Source organism: Crinia signifera, chromosome 2 (assembly GCF_055691185.1).
Source record: "Crinia signifera chromosome 2, ASM5569118v1, whole genome shotgun sequence".
Classification (NCBI taxonomy): Eukaryota; Metazoa; Chordata; class Amphibia; order Anura; family Myobatrachidae; genus Crinia; species Crinia signifera.
The window spans coordinates 84,429,935-84,457,337 of NC_139218.1; the positions used below are offsets into that span (position 1 = coordinate 84,429,935).

The 27,403-nt window shown below is 42.3% G+C and overlaps 1 protein-coding gene across 2 annotated transcripts in view; it reads left to right on the plus strand.

Annotated features, from left to right (window-relative positions):
- POLA1 (DNA polymerase alpha 1, catalytic subunit) overlaps window positions 1–27,403 on the plus strand; it is a 332,356-nt gene that overhangs the window by 35,425 nt on the left and 269,528 nt on the right. For both annotated transcript variants that reach the window (XM_083172524.1, XM_083172525.1), the window contains exons 13-19: window positions 1,200–1,274; window positions 4,653–4,791; window positions 18,013–18,167; window positions 18,411–18,557; window positions 19,050–19,139; window positions 20,675–20,791; window positions 22,740–22,915. In XM_083172524.1, the coding sequence (XP_083028650.1) occupies window positions 1,200–1,274; window positions 4,653–4,791; window positions 18,013–18,167; window positions 18,411–18,557; window positions 19,050–19,139; window positions 20,675–20,791; window positions 22,740–22,915 (899 nt within the window). The remainder of the gene's footprint in view (window positions 1–1,199; window positions 1,275–4,652; window positions 4,792–18,012; window positions 18,168–18,410; window positions 18,558–19,049; window positions 19,140–20,674; window positions 20,792–22,739; window positions 22,916–27,403) is intronic.

Consider the following 27,403-nt stretch of genomic DNA (forward strand, 5'->3'; position numbering starts at 1 on the left):
GATAATACAGAGATCTTGGTTGCATATATCTGCAGATCTCTGTATTATCTGATTAATATGTAGTTATTTTCTCATTCAGTGTGCAATTGGGATTGAATACCCCCCTGTACCTGTCATTTGGTTTTACTTTAGAAATGAATGACAAAACCACAGAGTGCCACCTGGATACACGGACTATGGATGATGGAGTGAGGAAGTGCGGACCAAATTGGCGCACACACACACACACACACACACACACACATATATACACTGTGTACACACATATATACACACATATATACACTGTGTACACACAGGGTGATGCAGGAAACCCTTTTAAGCAATTTTAACTGTGTATGTCAAAATCGCTCAGAAGAATAGTCCTGTGTGTGTGTACACCTCTTACCAGTAATAGTTCGGTCTACCCAGGAGATGAAATAAGAACTCTTTTTAAGATCCACTTTTGTGGTTTGAATGATATTTAGGGTAGGTGATCTTCTTTCCATGACGAGAAAAAAAAAATACAATGTAAAATAAGGTGGTGTTTGTTTTAGGCTGACTGTCACAAATGTAAAAAAAAATGTGGGCGTCTGTCGAACCTAGACACCTGAAAAACTTGTCGAACTGGTCACTTTTGACTACGTTCCCGTCAACCTACTGCTTGCGTATGTGTTCCGTTACTGATGATCTAGATGCTGTCCACTATCGTTGGGAAGATAATCGACTAGACCTGTTCCACCATGAGTGGTCGACCACGTGATTGTGGATCTAGACTGTCGATCTGCTATACCATAACCCTCCCCAAAACAGGTGGTGCCCTACAGGGTTTAACGTTACAGTTGCCTTGACCCACACACAAACTACTTTTCCATATCTGCAGTACAAATGTTAAATAAATAAATAAATAGTCCCAAATTTGTTTAGTACATAGGGGGGTAATCTTTCCCCTTATTTCCAATTGTTGGAAATTAGGGGTTTCACTATTCAATCCTGGACATTTTTGCGGCTGCAGATGCGCTGCTTTTTTAAAAGACTACACGATGCAAAGTTTTACTTTAGAATACTTTTTCTTTTCTCCCAGCTGCAGTTTTGTCCGCATTAAGTAGTTTTCTCTTTCTATTGTCAATATAATACTAATTTACTATTACTTTGTGTCACTGATGTTTACTTGTATTACTTTGTGTGTAGTTACCCATATAGTTTTATTTTGTTTTCAGAAAGTTGAAAAGAATTATGCTTTTGAGATTCCAGATGTCCCAGCCAGCTCAGAATATCTGGAGGTTCGATACTCGGTTAGTACCAAGTCTTATGTGTGTTTTATTTAAAAATGTGTATTAACCACTTCAATGGCACATTACTTTTTATAAAAACCTCTGAAATTGTCACTTTTTTAAAGGATGACTTAGGGGAGCTACTTGTGTTTACACTTTATCCAAAAGAATTCTATTTCACGACCATTCATATGGGATACTGAGGTCTCAATACATCAGGGAAGAGGTCAACCGACAGGAGACAGGCACATACATTTCTTCAACCAGGGTGTGCTGGCTCCTCCCTTCTACTTCCCCTTACTATGCAGTTTTAGAAAATGTGCCCTCAGGAGTGGATGCACACTCCTGGAACTCCAGAGTTTTTCTTCAATTGACTTTGTTATTTTGGGGTTCGAGGGAAGCCTGAGATGGGACAGTTGCTGGCCTCTTAAGGTACCGAACTGATCCCTGCTGCAGGTCCACTGACCTGAGAGGGTGCTTATTACCGCGGGCATTGTGCTGCAGCGTGCACACCCCCCACATGCCGCACATCCCTTACTCAGCCTGAAGCCGTCGAGTGGTGAGTGTTACCCACAGTGGGGTACCCCGGTTTTATGTGCGGCAAGATGGCGGCGGCGGTGTCCCTGCACAGGTACCGCTGACAGCCCCGCGGACACTGGATGCCAGGGGTTGTCACTGGACGACAGGGCACATTCTAAATTTAATGTTAACCTTAAGTTTAACACAGACGCCAGTCTAAACATTAGTATAACCCAGATGCAATTAGAGGGGCACGGCATAGCTCAGAGTGTGACCAGAGCCTCAAAGCACGCATATACACTGCTTCCTGCTTCGTACTCATGCTGTGGGCGCCATTACAGCAGCAGAAACCACTCCTGTTACCAGTCCTTCTATCTAGGGAACTAGGTTTGCAGGATGCTGGTGTACCCATATACCTCTGAGTTTCCCCCCACTGCTAATTAAGCATTGTGCACACTATATGTCTACATAGATATATGTGATAAAGCAAACACATAGCTACTATCTATCTGACATTATCTTGGTTGTGTACTAAGTGTGTTTGAAGTGTAAGGGGGTGATTTTTTTTTTTCTCTCTAAAATGGTGAGAAAAATAACTTGTATGATTTGCAGCAACAAGTTTGCTCCTAATTCTACATCACAAGTAGCTTGTGAGCAATGTATGTCACCACAGCTCAGCAGTGTTTCTCCACAGCTTAGTGGTCTTTCACAAGGTGAGACTAAGGAACCCTCCTGGGGACACAGGCAGCAGGAGCGCCCCCCCCCCCCCCCTTCCCCGGAGAGCTGGCAGGGGACGCGGGTAGGGAGCCGCTGCATGGGTCCCGCTTGTGCATATGTAATGAGTGGGACCAGTATGAAGTGAATATTTAATGAGCGGCCTGCTGTCAAATGTGTAAAAAAACAAAATACGAAAAAAAATTAAATATATTCATGTGCTGCAAGTACATGAATACAAATAGCATGCCCCTTCACATAATAAAATTACGGATTTTTTGACCCAAAAAAACCCCAAAGAACTCCTATTTTAGAAGATCACATTCCAGTTAACCTTAAAAAGATGTTTAATGCAATACAGTGAATCATGGTGAAAATCATGCTGTTCTCCATCCTAGCATTGAATACACTCTCGGCAAATCCCAGTGAAAACCCCATAGAATCACACTAGTGAATTGCAGCGAGCATGAAACTGAGAACTGGCCGGCATTCACTGGTCTCTTCGGCGAATAGGGTGAATCAGATTTTCAGTGAGAAAGATTCACCACAAGGAGTGAAAACAGCCCAATTTGCCGAAAAAAAACGGTGACTTGAGAGCATTGAATACTGTCCTTTGACTGTGATCCTGGATGCAGTGACAAGGGCTCCTGTGTCTTCCAGAATCCATGCTCTGTGACCATGGGATTACACAGTCGATGTTAACCCAATGGTTGCATCTTTGTACGCAAGCGCCAGTGAAGAGGAGACTATTATGGGCACCTCTATACAACTCCTGCCAGCTGCCACATTTAGAATATTTTTACTCCGCCTCTACACACATCGGTTTCTGCAATACAATTTAATAAATCTTTGAATCAGGCCCAAAGCTGGTTAAAATTTTACTGACCCTAAAACTCCAATATAAACACTTCTTTGCTTGTAGTTACTGCACACCTACGTTTTGAGGCAAAGTTTGAATTTCATACATGAACCCAGTTATGAAATTTAAGTACCTACAGTAGATCTTTTGATGGTAGATCAAAAGATCTTGAGACAGGTGAATAGACTCTGCTTACAGTACAAGGGTTATGGGTCATAGGGTTTACAAGAGGAAGGTTGGCATCGGGCCAGGTTGACACATGCATTAGGTCGGCATCGGGCCATGTCGACACATGCATTAGGTCGGCATCGGGCCATGTAGACACATGCATTAGGTCGGCATCGGGCCATGTTGACACGTGCATTAGGTCGGCACCGGGCCAGGTCGACGCATGCATTAGGTCGGCGCCATGTCGACGCATGCATTAGGTCGGCGCCATGTCGACGCATGCATTAGGTCGGCACCGGGCCAGGTCGACGCATGCATTAGGTCGGCACCGGGCCAGGTCGACGCATGCATTAGGTCGGCACCGGGCCAGGTCGACGCATGCATTAGGTCGGCACCGGGCCAGGTCGACGCATGCATTAGGTCGGCACCGGGCCAGGTCGACGCATGCATTAGGTCGGCACCGGGCCAGGTCGACGCATGCATTAGGTCGGCACCGGGCCAGGTCGACGCATGCATTAGGTCGGCACCGGGCCAGGTCGACGCATGCATTAGGTCGGCATAGGGTTTTTCACTTTTTTTTATCCCAAATATCGACAGTCGACATGGACACTAAGCTTTCCATGCTTCGGGCATGGTGCCCCTCTACGATCGGCACACTAATTTATTCTCCCACCATGCCCTAGTCAACGGTAGGTAATGAAATACCAAATGTTGGCACATGTCAGCTAAAAACACCCCATCCATACCCCATGTCGACCTAATGCATGTGTCGACCGTATGTCCTTGTCAACCTTCCCCATTGTCCACCTAGTACCCGTATCCCAGTACAAAGTGGTGGTGTTGTGTTATACAGTACTTCACATTGACTGAACAGTGTCTTGCAGATTTTTTTTTTTTAGTTTTGTACTAATCTTATTTTTTTTTAAAGGAGATTAACAATTATTATTTTGTATAAAGTTTATGCAGACACAAATTACCACACCTAATTTTATACCTCTTGAAAGTAAATGCTCCAGGCAGGGGGTGAGTGTTCCTAGCTGAGAAGGAAAATCAAAATTGGCTGTGATTGTTGGACATACATTTTCCACGCTAATTGTTTCCTTTGACTAAATTTATTTTATGATATGTTTGCTTTGCAGGCAGACTTGCCCCAACTTCCTCAAGACCTAAAAGGAGAAACATTTTCACATGTCTTTGGAACAAATACTTCAAGCCTGGAGCTTTTTTTGCTTAGCCGAAAGATAAAAGGGCCCAGCTGGCTAGAGATAAAGAACCCACGTAAATATACTGCTTCTTTCTGTAAATTTTTCTTTTGTATTTATATATATATTTGCTTGACCTTGATCTCTCCACAGGCATTTCGCCTACTTGCTGCATTTGGAAGGGTTGTAAGTGCCAAAGTAAAGGATTAAAGGGGCTTTCTGTTGCAAGCTTATTTTTATTTAATTTTGTAGAGATTTATTCATAATGTGTTGGGCGTTCATTTTACTGTATCTTTTCTGGACTTAACTTTTTTTTTTTGTAATTTGAAATCTACTTTAGAATGTAAAAATTGAGCGGTCTGCAGGTTAATATACAGTATATATAAATACATTAAATAACATAGATAAAGCAGTGTTTAGCACAACATCATAATCCTTTTTTTTTGTCTGTCAGTTTCCAGCATTTTTAGCAAAATTTGCTATTATCATTTGCTCCATTAAACTACCAGAATATCATTCCAGCCAACCAGCCACATGGGCAGATGGACTATAGGACTCCGTGTAGAAATACCCCACTTATTTTCTTCTCTTTTCCCACTATCTCTTTTTTTTCTTTCTTCTTTTTAGCACAAATTATAATTAAAAAACAACTATATAAAAAATCGCTTGCAACGAAAAAATGATGGCGGCATATGATTAACACTTAACTTTGTATTATATAAAATTATCCTTCGTAACAAATAACATCACATGACACAGTAACATATCACATCTTTATAATTTATTAGCCCCCTTTAGGGTTTTTTGGTTTTTATTTATTTTTGTTTTTTTAACCCCTTCCTGACAGAGCCAGTTTTTGCGTTCCTGACAGAGCCCTTTTTTTCAAATCTGACATGTATCACTTAAGTGGGGATAACTTTTTTTTGCTTTTACTTATCCCAGTGATTTTGAGATTGTTTTTTCGTGACACATTGTACTTCAAAGTAGTGGTAAATTTGGGTCGATACAGTCTGTGTTTTTTTGTGAAAAATACCAAAATGTCGTGAAAAAATGGAAAATTTAGCAATTTGCAAAATGTCACATTTTCTGCTTGAGAGACAAATAAACATACCACTCAAAATAGTTAATAACTAACATAGACCATATGTCTACTTTATGTTTCCATCATTATTTCAACTTCCTTTTAATTTTTTTGGACACTAGGAGGCTTACAATATGAATAGCAAATTCTCAAATTTTCAAGAAAATTTCAAACACTGATTTTTTTAGGGACCAGTTCTGTTCTGATGTGACTTTGAGGGACTTGTATGTGAGACACCCCCATAAATGATGCCATTTCAAAAACTGCACCCCTCACAGTATTCAAAACAGCATTTTGGAAGTTTGTTAACCCTTTAGGTGTTTCACAGGAATTAAAACAAAGTGTAGGTGAAATTTCAAAATTTCATTTTTTTTGCAGATTTGCAATTTTAATACATTTTTCTAAGGAACACAGTACATTTTACTAGAGAAATGTGACTAAAAATTGATTCCCCCAATTCTTTTGTTTTCATAAATATCCTATATGTGGCCCTAGTGTGCACGTTGACCAAACCACAGGCTTCATAATAGAAGGAGCACCTACTTGATTTTGGAGCCTCCTTTTTATGAGATTATTTTTTAGGCACCATGTAGGTTTCTAGGCACCATAAGATGCTAAAATTTAGGAACCCCCCCACAAGTGACCCCATTTTGCAAACTACACCCCTCAGGGAATTCATCTAGGGGTATAGTGTACATTTCAAACCCCCAGGGGTTTCACCAATTTTGATACAACTGGGCAGTGAAAATGAAAAATTACATTTTTTTACACAAAAATGCAGTTCTGGCTCAAAATTTTTCATTTTCAGAAGGTATGAAGGAGAAAAAGCACCCCAAAATCTGTGCCCCAATTTCTCCCGAGTACGGCAATGCCTCACATGTGACCAAAAAATACCATTTGGGTGCATGGCAGGACTCAGAAGGGAAGGAGTGATTTTTGGATTTTGCAGCTCAGATTCTGGTGGAATTTTGGTGGGTGCTATGTCGCATTAGCAAGACCCCCCAAGCACCAATACAGTGGAACCCCCCCACAAGTGACCCCATTTTGCAAACTACACCCCTCAGGGAATTCATCTAGGGGTATAGTGTACATTTCAAACCCCCAGGGGTTTCACCAATTTTGATACAACTGGGCTGTGCAAATGCAAAATTACATTTTTTACACAAAAATGCAGTTCTGGCTCAAAATTTTTCATTTTCACAAGGAATGAAGGAGACAAAGCACCCCAAAATCTGTGCCCCAATTTCTCCCGAGTACGGCAATGCCTCACATGTGACCAAAAAATACCATTTGGGTGCATGGCAGGACTCAGAAAGGAAGGAGTGATTTTTGGATTTTGCAGCTCAGATTCTGGTGGAATGTTGGTGGGTGCTATGTTGCATTAACAAGACCCCCCAAGCACCAATACAGTGGAACCCCCCCACAAGTGACCCCATTTTGCAAACTACACCACTCAGGGAATTCATCTAGGGGTATAGTGTACATTTCAAACCCCCAGGGGTTTCACCAATTTTGATACAACTGGGCAGTGAAAATGAAAAATTACATTTTTTTACACAAAAATGCAGTTCTGGCTCAAAATTTTTCATTTTCATTAGGTATGAAGGAGAAAAAGCACCCCAAAATCTGTGCCCCAATTTCTCCCGAGTATGGCAATGCCTCATATGTGACCAAAAAATACCAGTTGGGTGCATGGCAGGACTCAGAAGGGAAGGAGTGATTTTTGGTGGTGGAATGTTGGTGGGTGCTATGTCGCATTAGCAAGACCCCCAAAGCACCAATACAGTGGAACCCCCCCACAAGTGACCCCATTTTGCAAACTACACCCCTCAGGGAATTCATCTAGGGGTATAGTGTACATTTCAAACCCCCAGGGGTTTCACCAATTTTGATACAACTGGGCAGTGAAAATGAAAAATTACATTTTTTACACAAAAATGCAGTTCTGGCTCAAAATTTTTCATTTTCAGAAGGTATGAAGGAGAAAAAGCACCCCAAAATCTGTGCCCCAATTTCTCCCGAGTACGGCAATGCCTCACATGTGACCAAAAAATACCATTTGGGTGCATGGCAGGACTCAGAAGGGAAGGAGTGATTTTTGGATTTTGCAGCTCAGATTCTGGTGGAATTTTGGTGGGTGCTATGTCGCATTAGCAAGACCCCCCAAGCACCAATACAGTGGAACCCCCCCACAAGTGACCCCATTTTGCAAACTACACCCCTCAGGGAATTCATCTAGGGGTATAGTGTACATTTCAAACCCCCAGGGGTTTCACCAATTTTGATACAACTGGGCTGTGCAAATGCAAAATTACATTTTTTACACAAAAATGCAGTTCTGGCTCAAAATTTTTCATTTTCACAAGGAATGAAGGAGACAAAGCACCCCAAAATCTGTGCCCCAATTTCTCCCGAGTACGGCAATGCCTCACATGTGACCAAAAAATACCATTTGGGTGCATGGAAGGAGTGATTTTTGGATTTTGCAGCTCAGATTCTGGTGGAATGTTGGTGGGTGCTATGTTGCATTAGCAAGACCCCCCAAGCACCAATACAGTGGAACCCCCCCACAAGTGACCCCATTTTGCAAACTACACCCCTCAGGAAATTCATCTAGGGGTATAGTGTACATTTCAAACCCCCAGGGGTTTCACCAATTTTGATACAAGTGGGCAGTGAAAATGAAAAATTACATTTTTTTACACAAAAATGCAGTTCTGGCTCAAAATTTTTCATTTTCATAAGGTATGAAGGAGAAAAAGCACCCCAAAATCTGTGCCCCAATTTCTCCCGAGTATGGCAATGCCTCATATGTGACCAAAAAATACCAGTTGGGTGCATGGCAGGACTCAGAAGGGAAGGAGTGATTTTTGGTGGTGGAATGTTGGTGGGTGCTATGTCGCATTAGCAAGACCCCCCAAGCACCAATACAGTGGAACCCCCCCACAAGTGACCCCATTTTGCAAACTACACCCCTCAGGGAATTCATCTAGGGGTATAGTGTACATTTCAAACCCCCAGGGGTTTCACCAATTTTGATACAACTGGGCAGTGAAAATGAAAAATTAAATTTTTTTACACAAAAATGCAGTTCTGGCTCAAAATTTTTCATTTTCAGAAGGTATGAAGGAGAAAAAGCACCCCAAAATCTGTGCCCCAATTTCTCCCGAGTACGGCAATGCCTCATGTGTGACCAAAAAGTGGCAGGACTCAGAAGGGAAGGAGTGATATTTGGATTTTGCAGCACAAATTCTGGTGGAATGTTGGTGGGTGCTATGTCGCATTAGCAAGACCCCCAAAGCACCAATACAGTGGAACCACCCCACAAGTGACCCCATTTTGCAAACTACACCCCTCAGGGAATTCATCTAGGGGTATAGTGTACATTTCAAACCCCCAGGGGGGGTTTCACCAATTTTGATACAACTGGGCAGTGAAAATGAAAAATTACATTTTTTTACACAAAAATGCAGTTCTGGCTCAAAATTTTTCATTTTCAGAAGGTATGAAGGAGAAAAAGCACCCCAAAATCTGTGCCCCAATTTCTCCCGAGTACGGCAATGCCTCATGTGTGAAAAAAAGTGGCAGGACTCAGAAGGGAAGGAGTGATATTTGGATTTTGCAGCACAAATTCTGGTGGAATGTTGGTGGGTGCTATGTCGCATTAGCAAGACCCCCAAAGCACCAATACAGTGGAACCCCCCCACAAGTGACCCCATTTTGCAAACTACACCCCTCAGGGAATTCATCTAGGGGTATAGTGTACATTTCAAACCCCCAGGGGTTTCACCAATTGTGGTACAACTGGGCAGTGAAAATGAAAAATTAAATTTTTTTACACAAAAATGCAGTTCTGGCTCAAAATTTTTCATTTTCATAAGGTATGAAGGAGAAAAAGCACCCCAAAATCTGTGCCCCAATTTCTCCCGAGTATGGCAATGCCTCATATGTGACCAAAAAATACCAGTTGGGTGCATGGCAGGACTCAGAAGGGAAGGAGTGATTTTTGGATTTTGCAGCTGAGATTCTGGTGGAATGTTGGTGGGTGCTATGTGGCATTAGCAAGACCCCCGAAGCACGGTGAAATGATGAACCTAATAATCCATAGATGTGTGGTATATTTTAAAACACTCCTTTATACATAGGCCGGGTTTGTCGGGGCAAGTTTCACAGTGGAAAATAGTTTCCTTTCTTATTCCCTTTTTATAGCAAACTTTGCACCTTTTTTGTGTCCTGCCCTTTCTTGCAGTGGAGGGGATTTCGTTCGGAAAATGCTGCCCTGGTACAATACGGGGGCCAGTACTAGAAGTACTGGGGCCCTCTGCCTGCTGGTTCCCAAATACTAGGCCCTTTATGACTTCCTCTTGAAAGTGCATAAATGTCCCCCTCTGGCCGGTAGAACGGAATAGCACGTAAGCGTTATACAGTGCCATCTGGATGATATACACGGCCAGCTTCTTGTACCAGATTTTTGTTTTCCGCAGGGCACTGTACGGCTTCAGTACCTGATCTGAAAGATCCACTCCGCCCATGTACCTATTGTAATCCAGGATACAATTAGGTTTTGAGGTGTGGGTACTGGTACCTCGTACAGGGACGGAGGTGGTACTGTCTCCGTGAATTGTTGTCAGTATAAGGACATCCCTCTTGTCCTTATATTTGACCAACAACATATTTTCGGTGCATATTCCCCTGCTTTCACCCCTTCTCATTACTTGGGCAATGTGCGTTTTTGGGAGTCCTCTTTGGTTCTTGCGCACAGTACCGCAAGCTGCTGTACCTCTTGAACCAAGGGCCTTAAACAGGGGGATGCTAGTGTAAAAGTTATCCACATAGAGGTGATAACCTTTATCCAGGAAGGGGTGCACTAAATCCCAGACAATTTTTCCACTAACACCTACGAGGGAGGGGGGGCATTCTGGCGGTTCAATTCTTGAATCCTTCCCTTCATATACCCTAAACCTGTGAGTGTACCCTGAGGTGCTTTCACACAGCTTATACATTTTTATGCCATACCTTGCCCTCTTACTGGGAAGGTACTGGCGGAATTTAACCCTTACTTTAAAATGTATAAGGGACTCGTCTATGCAAATGAATTTATCTGGGATGTACATCTCTGCAAATTTGGCACTGAAATGATCAATGACCGGCCTGACTTTGAATAGCCGGTCAAAGGTGGGATCATCTCTGGGTGGGCACTGTGCATTATCGTTGTAATGCAAAAATTTAAGGATCGTCTCAAATCGAGCCCGGGGCATGGCCATACGGTAAAATGGGGTGCTGTACAGAACATCTGTACTCCAATATTGCCTAATTTCTGGCTTTTTTACTATGCCCATATGAAAAACCAGACCCCAAAACGTCATCATCTCTACTGCATCTACAGGGGTCCACCTAGCAAATGATGACGTGGGGTTTTGAGCAATAAACTGCTGGGCATATAAATTAGTTTGGTCCACCATTAAATTTATAAAATCATCAGAGAAAAATAATTTGAAAAAGTCAATTTCTCTGAGACCTGTGGAATCAAATTGGATTCCTGGCATGGCCAAAAACTCAGGAACCTGGGGCTCAAAATTGTCTGGTGGTGGGGTCCATACGAGATCAATTATTGGGGGGTGGGTCTCAGCTGCTCTACGGGGGCGTCTTTGAGGGGGTCCCTCATCACCAGAGGAGGAAGAGGAGCTTAAGACGAATCCTTCAAATTCCCCGCTTGCCTCACTGGCTGTGTCAGAGTCAGAGGCAAGCATGGCATATGCCTCCTCCACTGAATACATTCTTCTGGATGACTGGGATGACATTTGGGATGACATTTGGGATGCCATTTTTATTTTTGTGTTACTGGTAGTGAAATGTTTCAACACGTGTATAGTGTAGGGGGGGTACAAACTTTATTTCAACCCGGGGGGTATGTAGTGTGTAGTGTGTATGTAGTGCAGAAAAAAAAAATACTTTATACAAAAAAAAAAAATTGAAGGGGTTAAAAAAAAAAAAAATTGAAGGGGTTAAAAAAAAAAAAAAAAAAAAAGGTCCTGGGCCAAAAATTGAGCACAGATGTTGGTCAGTAACGTCCGTCACTGAACAGCGCTCAAAGGCAACAGGAATTTGATAAAAAAAAAAAAAAAATAGATCAACCCTGTGCCGAAAAAGATGATCAGTGATGTACGTCACTGATCAGCGCACAGTGGCCACAGGACACCCACAAAATCACAGTGTGTGTAAAAAAAAAAATTAAAAAAAGACCCCACAGCACACACAAAAAAAAAAAAGGTGATCAGTGATGCGACACTGATTACCAGTGAGGGGCAGCAGGTGCACAACCTTTGGTGCAACTGACAGTGCAACTGGCAGGTATATATAAAAAAAAAAAAACTTCTGCACCCCCAAAAAGTTGCTGATCACCTCAGATATAGTGATCAGCACAAAAGGCGGGGGCAGCAGACACAAAATTTAGCACTCTCTAGCACTATCTCTCTCTATCTCTCACTATCTATCACTCTATGACACTGCAGCAGCAGCACTGACAGTTATATATATGAAAAATAACCCCTGCACCCCCAAAAAGTTGCTGGGGGTGCACAAAAGGGGGGCAGCAGACACAAAATATAGCAGTCTCTATCACTCTCTGTCACTATCTCTCTCTATCTCTCTATCTATCACTCTATGACACTGCAGCAGCAGCACTGACAGGTATATATATATATAAAAAATACCCTGCGCCCCCAAAAAGTTGCTGATCAGTTAATTTATACTGATCAGCACAAAAGGGGGGGCAGCAGTCAGTTATATAAAAAATATATAGCACAATCTGTCACTATCTCTCTATCTCTCTCTATCTCTCTCTCTATCTCTCTTTATCTCTCTATCTATAACTCTATTACACTGCAGCAGCACAAAATATAGCACTCTCTGTCACTAGGCCTCTCTATCTCTCTCTATCTCTCTCTCTCTATCTCTCTATCTAATAACTCGCAGCAGCACAACACAGCACAGGATGTCACAAGAAGAAGCAAGATCCAGGCAGTGATCAGGTAAGTATTTAGCAAGTTCTGGTCAGTAAATGGCGACAGCTGGGCACGGTGACCGCACTGCACGCTATTCCAGACCGGAATGGCGTCTGCAGTGCAGTCACCGTTAGTTTAAACCCCCCTCCATGGCTGTGATTGGTCCGTCGGTCCGACGGACCAATCACGGCCTTTGGGGGCGGGCGGGGTGAGGTGGGGTGACACCAGTGTCACCCTTACACCCCGCGGTGATTGGTGCTGTACTTTACAGCACCAATCACCTCCGATCCCGTGTCACCGGCGAACGTTATTCGCCGGTGACACAGAAAACGCTGTAATTGGCTGTTCACACTGAACAGCCAATCACAGCGATCGCCGACGGGGGGGCCGCATCGCAGCCCCCCCTGGGCATGCAGGGACATGTCTGCTGTCAGGGACAGCAGACATTGTCCCTCTGTCACTGCGTCTCTAGACGCAGTGACAGTTAGAAGTCATGACGTATATATACGTCATGTGTCGGGAAGTACTTCCCGGCCATGACGTATATATACGTCAAATGTCGGGAAGGGGTTAACACTACCTACTATGAATTAATTCACACTATAAATTCACACAATCACATCTAAAACCCAACAAATAATTTATTTTGTGCCCGTACACAAGTAATAATTCTCTGTGCACGTTCACTGTCCCGTTTTTTCTATGTTAGACCCAATTTTTGTTTTTATAAAACAAAAATATCGATATGGTTATAATTTAAGATATTGATCTCTATATAGAGCCATTATCAGCAGCACCATGGTCATAAGATATGTGCAGCGTGGTACGGCAAAGACACAGGCCGTAGATATACACAGCTCTCTGGGAACCGTTCTGATTATCAGAGGTTGCCATGGGAAAGGGGTGAATGTGCGTGCTTACCCAGGGAACGCCTGCTTTAAGACTGCCGTACTTTCTGATAGGTTACGATCTGCAAGTCAATAGCTACATCATAACAGAAATCTCCGAATGTAGATACCATGTGCTGGATTAACTTTATCACAGACATGCTATAGATTCAAAACCTAAATCAAAGTAGCCAGAGCGCTTATTATGCGGCCGCATAGAGACAGCGGGGAAAACAGCCAGACTCGTTAACATGTTGCCAGGGCAACATGAATTGTATATATGCACGTCACCAGACACCTTAGAGACCATCGGGCGCAGATACTACTTACGGGATCACCCTTATAATAGACGAGCGATAGCCCCAAACCTAGGTATAACATAGCAGCGCTATATGCCACAAACTAAAGAGCCTCAGAGCTAAGGCAGCGGCCACACAAAGGCCGCCGGGCATACTACAACGTTGCCATGACGATGCGCCTCATACAGACGCACGTCATGACAGCGCGCCACATCTGAAGTACAGATTACCGGGAATACGTGCTGTCTCACTAGGCGCCTCCTCTGGACTGACGCCAGATACCACATTAGATCGGCGTTCTAGTCAGAGGGTAAGAGACAACACCTAGCCTTAATATAGTAAGCCATGTACAATGTGATAAAATGATGGGGCTTTTTGCTAATGTTTATTAGCACCGTGGTAACAGACACACCCACCCACCCACCCCACGTCATTGCTACACACCCACTGTTTCATTGGTTCACCACTAGATAAAATCCAGCACTTTCCAGACAGGTTCAGTATACTGAGGAAGCGGGACCTCCGCGAAACAGCTGTCTATCCCAAACTAGCTTACACCTTCAATCATTGGGGAGGTACCAGACTCCTCACCACCGCTTTCAGGCCTTAAGAAGGGAGACCCAGGTTTTCTTTTTCAGCAGACTGTCATTTCTTCTGGCTGCAATTCGGCAGCAATCCGAGTGGTGGTAAGACCCCTATTCAGGGGCTGTTTCCAAAAAACTAACATGTGTGAAACATTACCCACTGTCTCTGCTTTTTCTGCATTTTTTGCCCATTTATATGACATGCTATATATCAGAGTTTTGCTTTGAAATTTATACTATAAACCAGGTGACTCCGTGATATATATTACTTGTGTTTTTTTCTGCTGAGAGAGAAATTATTTGGAGTGACTTCCAAAATATCTCCCTGTATAAATGAATTTATATAGTATCTGCTTATTTTGCTGAGAGAGAAAACCAATATTTATCTTATAGACTATTTGTTGTACTAACTTAATGAACTCATGCAGTAGAAAAAGTGATGCACATATGCATATAATTAAGTGGTACCACTGTGACTATTAAAAAACCTTTTTCTGATACACTGTCCATAAAAGCAAAACTTTTTCCTGCCTGCTGCTGTTTTTCATTTCATTTCTACTTATACACTTACCTGTCTGCATTTTTCAAATTGCACTTAAAGGTAGAGTGCACCGCTCATCGCCCACCAATACTGAAAAGCATGTGGGAGAAAGCAGCGTGCACAGACACCCAATAGTGCAACATATCTGCCCCTAAATCTGTACACTTTCAGGGCTAAAACCTCATTGACTGAGGGCAGACTTCCCTGCAACGGCACTGCCAACCAGGAAGTCACCCACTCTAACATTGAGAGATTGAATACACTAACTTCTTCACACCCAAATCTGCAACTGTCACACGGCTAGCCCCGCTCAATTGCAAGGATTGGTAGAGCCAGTCCGGTTAAAGCAATCAGCAGCAGTCACCGTGGTAACAAACAAACTGCAGGGGTGTAGTGACACCAATTTATTCTATTTCTCTTCTAATTTTTGTATTGTACAAGAAGCATTCTCTCAGGCAAAATTTCACTAATAAATTCTCCCCTAGTAGAAGGGATTCCTTCTCCTACCTTCTTTCAAATAACAGTAAAAGAAAAGGCCAGATAAGCATTTATTATTATTTTTTGGTGTAATAGAAAAAATAACAAATATTCGCGGTCCACTTCATACATTGTGGTACCTCTCTTTTTTCTGTGATTGGCAGCTCCCAATCAGAATCTTTTCTAGATTGGTAAAGCCCCCCCCTTTTTTTTTTATAAAGACCAATCTACAATAATTTTTATAGAGTTCCCAGTACTTTGTATGTTTTATGTGTGTTTGTTCTGTCATGTCAAAAAAATGTTTTAAATGAATTTATGATTAAACGTTAAGTTTTAATTCAAAGCGTGCCCCCCAAAAAAGAGAGTACTTTCTCTTTTTCTTGGGCAGATGGTTTGTCAGATACATTTATGGTGTATGCCAGGCATGTCCAAACTGTGGCCCTCCAGCTGTTGTGAAACTACACATCCCAGCATGCTTTGCCATAGTTTAAGTATTCCCTAATAGCAAAACTGTGGCAAGGCATGATGCGACTTGTAGTTTCACAACAGCTGGAGTGCCTTAGTTTGGTCATGCTTGGTGTTTGCAAAGCTTTAGTGGCGTATTGGGTCCTAAAATTATCACCATTTCTATCTCTAGTAATTGCTATCCGAAGCTTTTCAAATGGTCGGCTATAAGCAGATAATGGGCCTTATTCAGATCTGAGCTCAGTACAAATTTGTTTGGAAAATGGGCAAAACCATGTGCACTCCAGGTGGGGCAGATGTAACATGTGCAGAGAGAGTTAAATTTGGGTAGGGTGTGCTGAAACTGAAATCTAAATTGCAGTATAAAAATAATGCAGCCAGTATTTACCCTGCACAGTAACCAAATAACTCATACAAATCTAACTCTCTGCACATGTTACATCTGCCCCACCTGCAGTGCACCTGGTTTTGCCCATTTTCCAAACAAATTTGTACTGAGCTCAGATCTGAATAAGGCCCAATGTTATCTGATTAAATTGCTGCATCAGTGTTGCTATCTTAATATCTATTGAATATGCTTAACCCCCTTTTTTTATACTTATTTTTTCACTTTGTATCATGGCTATCTACCAACAATGGCTCCCAAAAAGTGTAATTTTTTTATAATTTGTAAGTTGTACTAAAGAGTGTATCAATATATAAAGAATATATTTGTATTTCATAAATACCACTAAGAATTAGAGATGTTGCGAGTCCAGTTTTACGCAGTATTTTAAAGTGGGCTCTTATTTGTTATCCAAAACACGTGACCGCTGATAGCGAATTGAAAAAATTTTGATTCTGCGATAATTTGACGATAAGAACAGAGTACATCCAAACCTGCACATCTCTACTAAGAACGATGGTGTGGTCCATGCTCCATCTTTAATTCACCTTTACAAAATGACCGGAAATGTTTATATAATAATAAAAAAATCCTCTCCCCTCAGAGTTTCCGCGATGTGTTTGAACGGAACATGGCAGCGGCTGTACATAACAGAGTGCAAATAGTCACACCTGGAATCACGCAATGCATTTCTTTTAGACCGCTTATTTTCTGCTTGTTGGGGCACCCACCTTTTTCCAGATGATTTTAACCCAAGTATGTAGATGCTATGATGGAATAGTTAAATCCTTTAGTTCCCTCTTTTGATCCCCAAGCTTCAAATTTTCCTGTTTGATCTATAAACTCTATAAACCATGACTCCTGTGATGTTAGGTCTCAGTATTGAGGCCTTCATCAGAATTTCCGGTGGTGCTTTTGTATGTTAGTAATTTTTATAGCACTGCTCTGGTGAAGGCTATTCACACTTTTCTTCACTATTTTACGTGTACAAGGAGTAGTGCATTTTAGTCATGGTAAGGCTCTTAAACGCAAACTGATATGTTATACCCCTTTCACCCTGAGTTGAGATTCAAGGTTATTACTGGGACAAGCTAGAGTGACCCAGGTTCTTAATTTCTGTAAAAAGGACCAGGTTACGGACCAGGTTATTCATAGGTGGTTGCATTGTGGAAAGCAGACTCCTAAGTCATGCCTAAAAGGATGCGATGGCTAGGCTCAGGAGCACTTGAAGACTATGTCCTCTGTAAATTTCTTGTGTGAACAACGCTTAAGGGCCATCCGGCATTGTAAAAAAGCATCCTGAATCAGACATGGTTAGGAGCCAAGGCTCTAGTGTCGAAGGGCTAGAAGTTCTTCATGAGAAAGAGGGCTTGATAAATTTAGTAAGGAGCGAGCCTGCAATTAACATATCGACAGACTTTAGCTTGCTTTGTGGCCTGTACCAAAATACTCTCAATTCCCACAGTGACTACTAGTAGACCAGTTTTTTACATTAAATAGATGTTTAGTTTTACTATAGCTGTATCACTATTATATGGTACTAAATGTACTGCCATTTATGTGTTTTTCTGCAGAGCTTAACAACCAGCCTATTAGCTGGTGCAAAGTTGAAGCAATGGCGACGGGTCCTCATCTAGTAAATGTTGTGAAAAATGCATCCCCTCCTCCAGTTGTTGTTATGTCTCTTAGCATGAAGACTGTACAGAATCCAAAGAATCACCAAAATGAGGTATTACCAATGATTGTCTTGTGGGATAGTCATGGGGGCAGTTATAAAGAAGTTTACGAGTAATAGAACAAAGGCGTTTAAATTATATGCAGAGAATACATCTGTGATAAAGGTGGTTTTATAAAGTAGGATTATATTTAATGACCATGTGCAGAGACACATACACTGCATAAGCTATTCAAATATTGTAGTGTTTTTGGCTTAATGTTTCACATTACATTATTTATAAAACCTTTCTTTCAGATAATTGCCCTGGCTGCTCTTGTTCATCACAAATTCCCTCTGGATAAAGCTTCTCCTCAACCCCCCTTCCAAACCCATTTTTGTGTCCTCACCAAACCCAATGACTGTATTTTTCCATATGACCACAAAGATGCAGTGAAACGAAAGGTAATCGTTTCTTTTCCGCACCCCAATCCTCCATATTGATTATTAATAGAATATACTAAGCTATATAGAAAAAGGACTGCAAGCGTAATACTGTACATATTATATGTAGGAGCTATTTAGTTGGATTTATTTTGTTTACTTGATATTGACCATTATTTCTGGTACAGTTTTTGAAAAATGATATGACAAATTTACAGTTAAATAGTAATTAAGGCCGAATAAAGACATGCGTCCGTCAAGTTCAAGCTTGGTTAGTGTGCATGATGTATTTGCTACATCCCTTATACATTGTGTATTCTGATTTATTTAAAGTCAGATTATGATTGTTTGTACCTCTGGGTGTTTTTACCCAATAGATGTTTGTCCAACCTTATTTTAAACGTATTTAGTGTGTCTACCGACACCACCTGTCCATGAAGAGAGTTCCACAGTTTGGCTGCCCTGAAAATTACCTTAATGTATAACTTTTCTACCTTTGTGTTCTCTTTACAGAATGCAAATATTGAAATTGCATTAACAGAGAGGACTCTTCTGGGATTTTTCCTTGCAAAAATACACAAAATTGATCCAGATGTTATTGTGGTAAGTTTAATGGAAGAGTTTACTCTTGTTTGCATGCATCTTAAGGAGATTATCCACTGTGCTTGAGAATATATGTTTTTCCTTTTAATTTAATTAAGCGAATAGTATCTTAATATCCAAACCATATTGTAGTGTTTTATTGCAAAAAGTTGTGGGGAGGATGGGGTGTCTAGAATCCCCTAGTGTCATATGAACCCAACTTGATTTCTTACCCCCATGTCAATAGATTCCCAGGAGCGTTTTTAACCCATATCCTCCTAATAATAGTAATGGTTTAGTCACCCTAGTGATTGTAGGCCACTATTAAAGTAACACCGACCCCCAAAAGCGAACACGTAGGTTTATAGTGAACTTTTTATATCAACCTCCATGCTCACGTGCATCTATGAATCCCCCAGGTCTCTTACACCTCCCCCTCTGGAAGCACAGAAGGAATGCTCATCAATCCTCCTTCAGACCTCTGCATTCAGATCTCAGTGTTAATCTAATAACGATCTTTGCACTGAATTTAAATTTTTTACTGCCAGCTGTATGCTCTCCAATATGCTCTTCACAAAGCCCACTATCTGCCAGCGGACATTTCTTAACTCGTGTGCTGAGGCACCCGGTGGTGCCATGGATTGTGGTCCGCCCCTTAGCTTAGACAGAAATATACGATCTAAACAAAAGTTTAGGGCATTTCCTTTTCCATATAATGGAAGCAGAGATGTAGTAAAGTTGATAAATATATACGAATGGGGCAACGAATAGGGGATTGTCTGAATTAAGCTTGCCATACATCTACAGATTGTCAGATCTGGCTGGTTGGAACAAAAACCTGGTAGTGGATGAGAGTAAATGACAGATGACCATTTGCTTTAAAATGCTGGAAAACGGCCAAAAAATGATCAGTTATGACCAGGTTTTTGTTCCAACCAGCCCAATCTGTAGATGTATAGGCAGCTTAAGAAGAAACCTTTTGGGAAGAAGCGCCATCTTTAAAGCAGCCATTTTGGCTAGCCATAACATTTTGTAATTAAACCATGACTTGGTTAGCAGAAGGAATTGTTTTAACAGGATAGCATAATTACTTATCTATGGTCCGAGTAAGATCATCAGGAAGCTTCACATCTAAGTAACCTATGGAAGAATCTTTCCAAGAAAAACAATAAGGATTTGGAAGACTGAAGAGTTATCTGACTGTTCATAAAGTTAGAATTGGAAGGATGACTGTAATGGTTAAAGTTGCCATGGACCTCTAGGTGGTCGCCTGAACACGTGGAGTTTTTATCCATTCTTTTTGGAGGGCAGTTTTTTCTTGAAAAGTTCAGTTCTACCAAATCCTTTCCATGTGACTTTAGGTCTTTGAATCCTTATTTTCTTCTATGGGACTTTTAAGCTTTTCACAGATTTTCTTTGACTTTGGTCCTCATTATTTAGCTTTTATTTCGAAACACACAGCTAAATTATGGGACCTTTTGACAGGCAGGTGTATTTATTATTAAATCAACAGAAATGTAATTGTACACCACCCCATATTTATCCATTTCTTACAGGGGCATGATATATATGGGTTTGATCTGGAAGTACTGCTTCAGAGGATTAATTTATGTAAAGTTCCTTTTTGGTCCAAGATTGGTCGACTTAGACGATCCGCTATGCCAAAGCTTGGGGTAAGTTTCTAAATTTTGCACAGTGCTGTGGGGTAAATGTATAAATGCTTGTTATGGGGGAGTACTGATATTTGCACTGTTATCCCTCCTGCATGAAGGAGTAGAAGTGTGCGAGGTGACTGGTGCATAGTGTTACAAGATAGCATGCCGACATGCAATGTATGAATGGTCAGTTTCATTGTCTATTCCGACACCTGCTTCTATCAACATCGGCAGCATTAGGCTGATGCACTAGCAGTGATCACTGGAAGTGTCTTCTATGTGTTACCTGCGAAATCATTTCTAAATGGCAATTCAATTTCTTCAACTTTTTCAAAGATTCTGCAGTATAGCTGAATTCAAATTATGGTTTAAAAAAAATTAACATTCTTCATACGATTCCTTTTTTATGTAGTTTTATACTCTTACACCTTGCCTCACTATTCCCCCCAGCGAGTGATGCATTTAGAGTAAACTGACCTGTAAGCATCCGCAATCTGGTTTTACACAAATGTGTCTTCAGCTTTCTATACAAATATGTACACGCAGACTTTGATGGTTAAAATGACATGCGGCATGACTGTATTCTGTGTGTGATTGTGCCAGTATCTGCTTACAGAATACTCATTTAGTGAGCCATAGATACACATAGAAGGGTTGGGATCATTTGGTCTACAGCATGATGGTCGACAGTCATTAGGTCGACATGGGAAAAGGGTGACCTAATTCTAGGTCGAAAGATCATTAGTTTGACAGGTCGTTAGTTCGACAATGTCTAGGTTAACAGTCAAATGGTCGACATGGGGTTTTTCACTGTTTTTTTTTTTTACCTTAATGTCAACACCGTCAACATGGACACAGTTAAAAATGCACCGCATCCTCTCGCATTGCTCACTGCCCTCACGATGCGTCGGGCACGGTGCCTCGCTACGCTCTTCACACTATTTTATTCTCCCACCACGCCCTAGTGCAGGGCTGGGCAACACCGGCCCTCCAGATGTTAATGAACTACACATCCCAGGATGCTTTGCATTCGTTTTGCTATGTGGCCATGCTGAAAGTGATGCAAGGCATGCTGGAATGTGTAGTTCATCAACATCTGGAGGGCCGGTGTTGCCCTGCCCTAGTGAATGGTAGAGCATGAAATAACGCCTGTCGGCTCAAAAAACAGCGGAAAACCCCATGTTGACTGTCGACCCAATGGCCGCATCCCACATAAAATGATTTGCAGCATGCTCATATTCTAACAGCATAAGCTGCTTGTGCATCTTATTTGCATTGTTTTGTGAATAAGAGACATTTTAATGGACAGTCTCACAAGAAGACGTTCAGTGCTACCAAGTCATTACATTACACGGTGCGACTAGTAGTGCTGTTTCACGTACATGCTGATTAGATGTGTGTGGACACATCTGTATCTGTATACATTTCTAGCTTTACTAGTATTATTAAAACCAATATATAGTTATTTTAGTTGATCAATACATTCTAGGGGGCACCTTTCATTGGGGAGGCACAAAAAGCTTCCCTGCAGTGTAGGACGTCGTGTCTGGCAGAAGTAAATATTACATCAATTTTGGAAAACTGAGAGGATGATTACATCTTAGAAAGCATGTTCTGTGCCATTAATAGGAGTTCTTCTCAGACCTCTTCCAACACATTGTGGAGGGAATTTGTCAAAAATGTAGGTCTTTATTTACCAGATTTTTTTGTTTAACTTCTCTGTGTGCGTTATTTTTCATTTTCCAAATGTCCATCTGCTGAAATCACACAAAAGAAACATGATATTTCCATGATGCATGATGATTTGCTAAGTTAATATTGCCCAATATTGACCATGATTTTTAGCGACAATTTCAATTTGTAGGACCCAATTTGCCGCAGATCATTCATAATTGAATTGACCCTTTTTTGTATGGTTTATTTTATTGTAGCGTTGCATATACCCTTTTTTTCTTGTACACTACAGGGTCGCGGTGGATTTGCTGAGAGAAATGCTGCTTGTGGTCGTTTAATCTGTGATGTTGAGATTTCTGCAAAGGAGCTGATCCGCTGTAAAAGCTATAATTTGTCAGAACTGGTCCATCATATACTAAAAGTTGACCGCGTTGTGCTACCACCAGAAAATATTCGCAACGCCTACAGGTATTTTGAAGATTCCACTTTAGTGACTAGTGTGTTTTTGGTGCGACCTTTTTTGTTGTATACTGTACACCTTATTCGGAAAATGGTGTGATTAGGAGTCACATGTAAAAGTAATAACATGGCATGCCTATCTTCTGTGTGCTACTGCTCTATCTGCAAACATAATTATACGTTATTGTTTTTTAATAAAACGCTGTACCGTAGCATTCCGTATGCGGATACACCCGCAGTGACCTACAGAATATAGGCATGCTACCTATCATTTAATTAATTGAAGCTGCTTGCGCTTTCCTATTTTGCCAAAAAGATGCATCTTAATGGATCCCAGTATCACGGCGGCTGGGCAGCGCCTCCCTGTCCGTCTCCGCTTCAGTCAGACGCTGCCCAGTTAGGTTGGGTGGGGTGTGTCAGGACGGTGAGGGGGAGCGGTGGCAGGCTCCATTGCCACGGGGCTCACAAGCGTCTCGTGCGCGTGTGCCCCTGGCAGTAGCCAGCCCCTGCAAAGTTAAAGCCGGATCCAGCTGTACATGTCTAACACAATACAGGTTAAGTATCCTTATCTGTATAGCCAATATCTAAAATATTCTGGAAACCGTAGGCCCAGTGTGGTTTGTACCCACACCGCTACCCAGATAGTGACAGGCTGGTGACTTGCATGCTCCTCTCCACACTAGAAGTTTGTGTATGCATAACATTACAACACTTTTTGGCCAAGAATTGAATTTATGAGCTCAGGGATTTGTTTAGTGGGTTGTATTACTGCATCAGTTTGTACTGCGGTACCTGAAACTTAGAGGGTTGTAATTATGGGTTTTCAGGTACTAATGCTTTTCTGCACCAATGATGTGTGGCTTGCTTTTGATGCCATCTATGAGGCCCATCACTGCTCTATAATTTCTGTGCCATATTAGTATGTTTAGTTGTGCTAAAGTGTAAGTGATCTTGTAATCAACACATCTTTACATTGGCTGTATTGGTAGAATATTTGTTAAGTACGTAGGCTGTCAGGATATTTCAGCATTTGTTAAATGCTCACAGTAGGCAGTGCAGTGTTTGGTTTCAAAGAATATGGACATTTCACTTCTTTTTGGGGGGAAGGGTGGTTCAGAACACCCCAAGTATTCAATTTAATGATAGTGCCCTTCTGCTTGTAACCTTGAATAGGAATTATTAAAGACATTGAAAAACAATATTGCATATAGTATCTAAAATACGTGCTGACAAGTGTATATTCGGCTCAGTGACCTGACCAATCTAGAAAACAACAACCTTTATAATGGAAGAGGCTGCTTTTTACATTGAAAATAATGCGCGGGGAGATACTTAAATGGTAGATCACTTTGGCACTTTACGAACATGACAGACTGAGAGCTTCTTTAAATTTAAGAGCTACAGTACACATTCCATTACAGAAGATTGGTCCGGACACAGAACTAAATACATCTAGGAATTGTTCTTATATTGCACAGGAATTTTAAGATTTTATGTTTTTAACCTCTATAAATTCAATGCAATTTCATTTATTTTTTATTTTTTGAAATCTGTATGAAAAAAAAAAAAAATTGTGTATAAGGTTTACATCCCCCCCCCCCCCCCCATTCTGATTTAATGTTTTATTTTAAAATCAAAGCTGTCCTACAATCTACTGTAAGCAGGGTTTGGTTAAAGCACTAATGCTGCTATGAGGGAATTCAGGTGTTTTGCGAGCCAGTGGTCACTAGATGGAGCTTGGCGGAGCAATTCAGGTGTTACACCATTCGGCCAAACACAGCCACTGACGTTACGGTTATGATCCGTTATTTTGGCAGGCTGGTAACTAGTAGGTTAATAAAGTCAGTCACATGTACACACATTAACCCCTTCAGTGGTGGGTTTTTGAGGGGCAGGAGTACTTAAATAGGACAGATTTTTCCTGTCCCAGAAAAACCGTCCACTGATGGGATAGATGAGTCCCAGCGCTCCCCTCCTGTGGACCCCCCCCCCCCCCCCAGCCCCTCCGCTCCTGTGACCAGCCCCTCCGCTCCGGCAGTCTTCAGCGGAGCTCTCCTGCCTTCAGCGGAACTCTCCGGCAGGCTCGGGGATGTTCCGGCCGAACATCCTTGAGCCTGCCGCCATCTCTCCCGAAGTATTGGCGGCGGCAGGGGAGCTCCGGTGTACGATCGCCGGAGCGAAGGTGAGGGGGGGGGGGGGCCACAACAGTTGAGGCGGGGAGGGAGCAGCCTAGTGGGGGTCGGTGGTGAGATGATGCGCCAGTGGTACACACCTGCAAGCACCACTGGCGCACACCTGTAGATTTGTGGCATGGCCGGAAATTTTCCGGGACTGCCCGCTGCGGCACCGCAGCTTGGCCCGGAAAATTTCCGGGACTGCCACTGAAGGGGTTAATGTGTTTTTGTGCTGTTATAGGTATAAAACATAGCGTTTCTTGCAGTAGAATATCTGCTAATGTGAATTTCAGGTGATGTGTGGTACCGTAGCTAATGAAGTAAAAAAAGAAAAATATTAAAATAAAAAAAGAATAAAAAGGCGAATCTGTGGCAAGGAAAAGGTTAATTAGTGTTTACAGTTCCCTTATGTAACGGTAGGGAGTCCACGGAGATGAGTAACTACACTGACCCTACCTCGAGTGCTGGGTGTTGGTAGTGCCGGCACGTGGTCGATCTGGTAGCAGCCTACGCGGGACTCCCAGGATCGATGCGTTTTGTGCTTGTAAAACACTTCTTGCAAGATTAAAATAGAGTTTCCGAATCTGGAAAAAACATATGGACCACGTGCCAGACAACATCAAATGCAGTCAGCTGTCCAGCCACTCCACAGCCGGAATGAGCCACTGGCCACTCGACATTCACTGTCACAGTGCACTCTCCAACATCTCATGGTGGCTGGCCACACCATCCATCGCCTGGCACTCTAGAGGTAGGGTCAGTGTAGTTACTCTAGCTCCATGGACGCCCTAATTACAGTAGTGCTCATAAGTTTACATACCCTAGCAGAATTTGATTTTATGCCCATTTGTCAGAGAATATGAATGAAAACTCACAAACTTTTCTTTCACTCATGGTTAGGGCTTGGGTGAAGCCATTTATTGTCAAACAACTGTGTTCACTCTTTTTAAATCATAATGACAACAGAAACTACCCAAATTACCCTGATGAAAAGTTTACATACCCTGGATATTTTGGCCTGATAATGTGTACACAAGTTGACACAAACTGGTTTGAATGGCTACTAAAGATAACCATCCTCACGTGTGATCTGTTTGCTTGTAATCAGTGTGTGTGTGTGTGTATAAAAGGTCAGTGAGTTACTGGACTCCTGAAAGACCCTTGCATCTTTCATCCAGTGCTGCACTGACGTGTCTGGATTCTGAGTCATGGGGAAAGCAAAAGAATGGTCAAGGACTATTTCTTCCTCACACTCCATGGCAGCCATTACTCTGGGGTTTATCCCCCTCTCCTCCAGTGATAGACAGGTAGATTTGAAACTCCGCCCACCTCCGGTATATAGCACATCCTCCCCTTTGCTCTACAGTCTTTTTCCTGTCTCCAGGTGCTGCTGGAATGGGGAATGGCATCCCGGGGAGAAGGTACGGATCCAGGCTTATACCAGGCTGGGTCCTGCTCTATAAGTTCTTCACCCCGTTACCAGGCCGTTGCCTTGAGAGGGGTCTGCTCCCCCCATATCGCCATGCCACTCAGACTTCCATTGTGTTTGGAGAAGCTGCGGCGCCGAGAAAGGGCGGAAGTGGTGCGCGACGTGTGATGCTGATTGAGTTATGTGCCCACCTCCTCCGCTGACCCCACAAACACCGGAAACCTTAGGAGGGGCGGAAGTGAGGCCTAGATATGGGCGTAAATGATTTGCAAGGACTGTAATGTATCTGCTGAGGTGCAATCAGTCAACCTCCAACAGCTGATGGACTGGATGAAAAGGTCATTTGTGATTAACAAGGAATTGAAAGGCATGCAAGGGGTTACAAGAACTAGGTCTGAGACTAGTGTGGACTTTGAATATGATTCTGAATCCCCCTTTTTATATGGTGACGATTCTGAGGAGTCTGATCTGGATGCTGGGGAAATTCCGGAAAAGGACAGATCATTTAATCTGGAAACAGTAGATGGGAGTGGTTCAAAATCCCGCCAGCCGAACTCCCGACAAGGGGGGTACATGGATCCACCCCCCTTGCGGGCTAGCTGTGCTCGCCACGCAGCGGGCCCGGTGTCTCGGCACACTAATTAATTCTCCCTCTATGGACACCCACAGAGGGAGAAAGTGTAGAGATTTCGGCGGGCGGGATTGTAACTGCATCCCCAGTAGACAGTCTTCTTATATTGCGTCAAGTTCTACAGCTGCTGGATAGGTTAACATCTACCATATAAGTTGTGCCCTGGGCAAGGTGGAGGATGAGGGACCTCCAAGGAGATGTTCTGAAGTTCATAAATCACACAGACTTAGAATTGATGACAGACACAAGTGCCTCAGGATGGG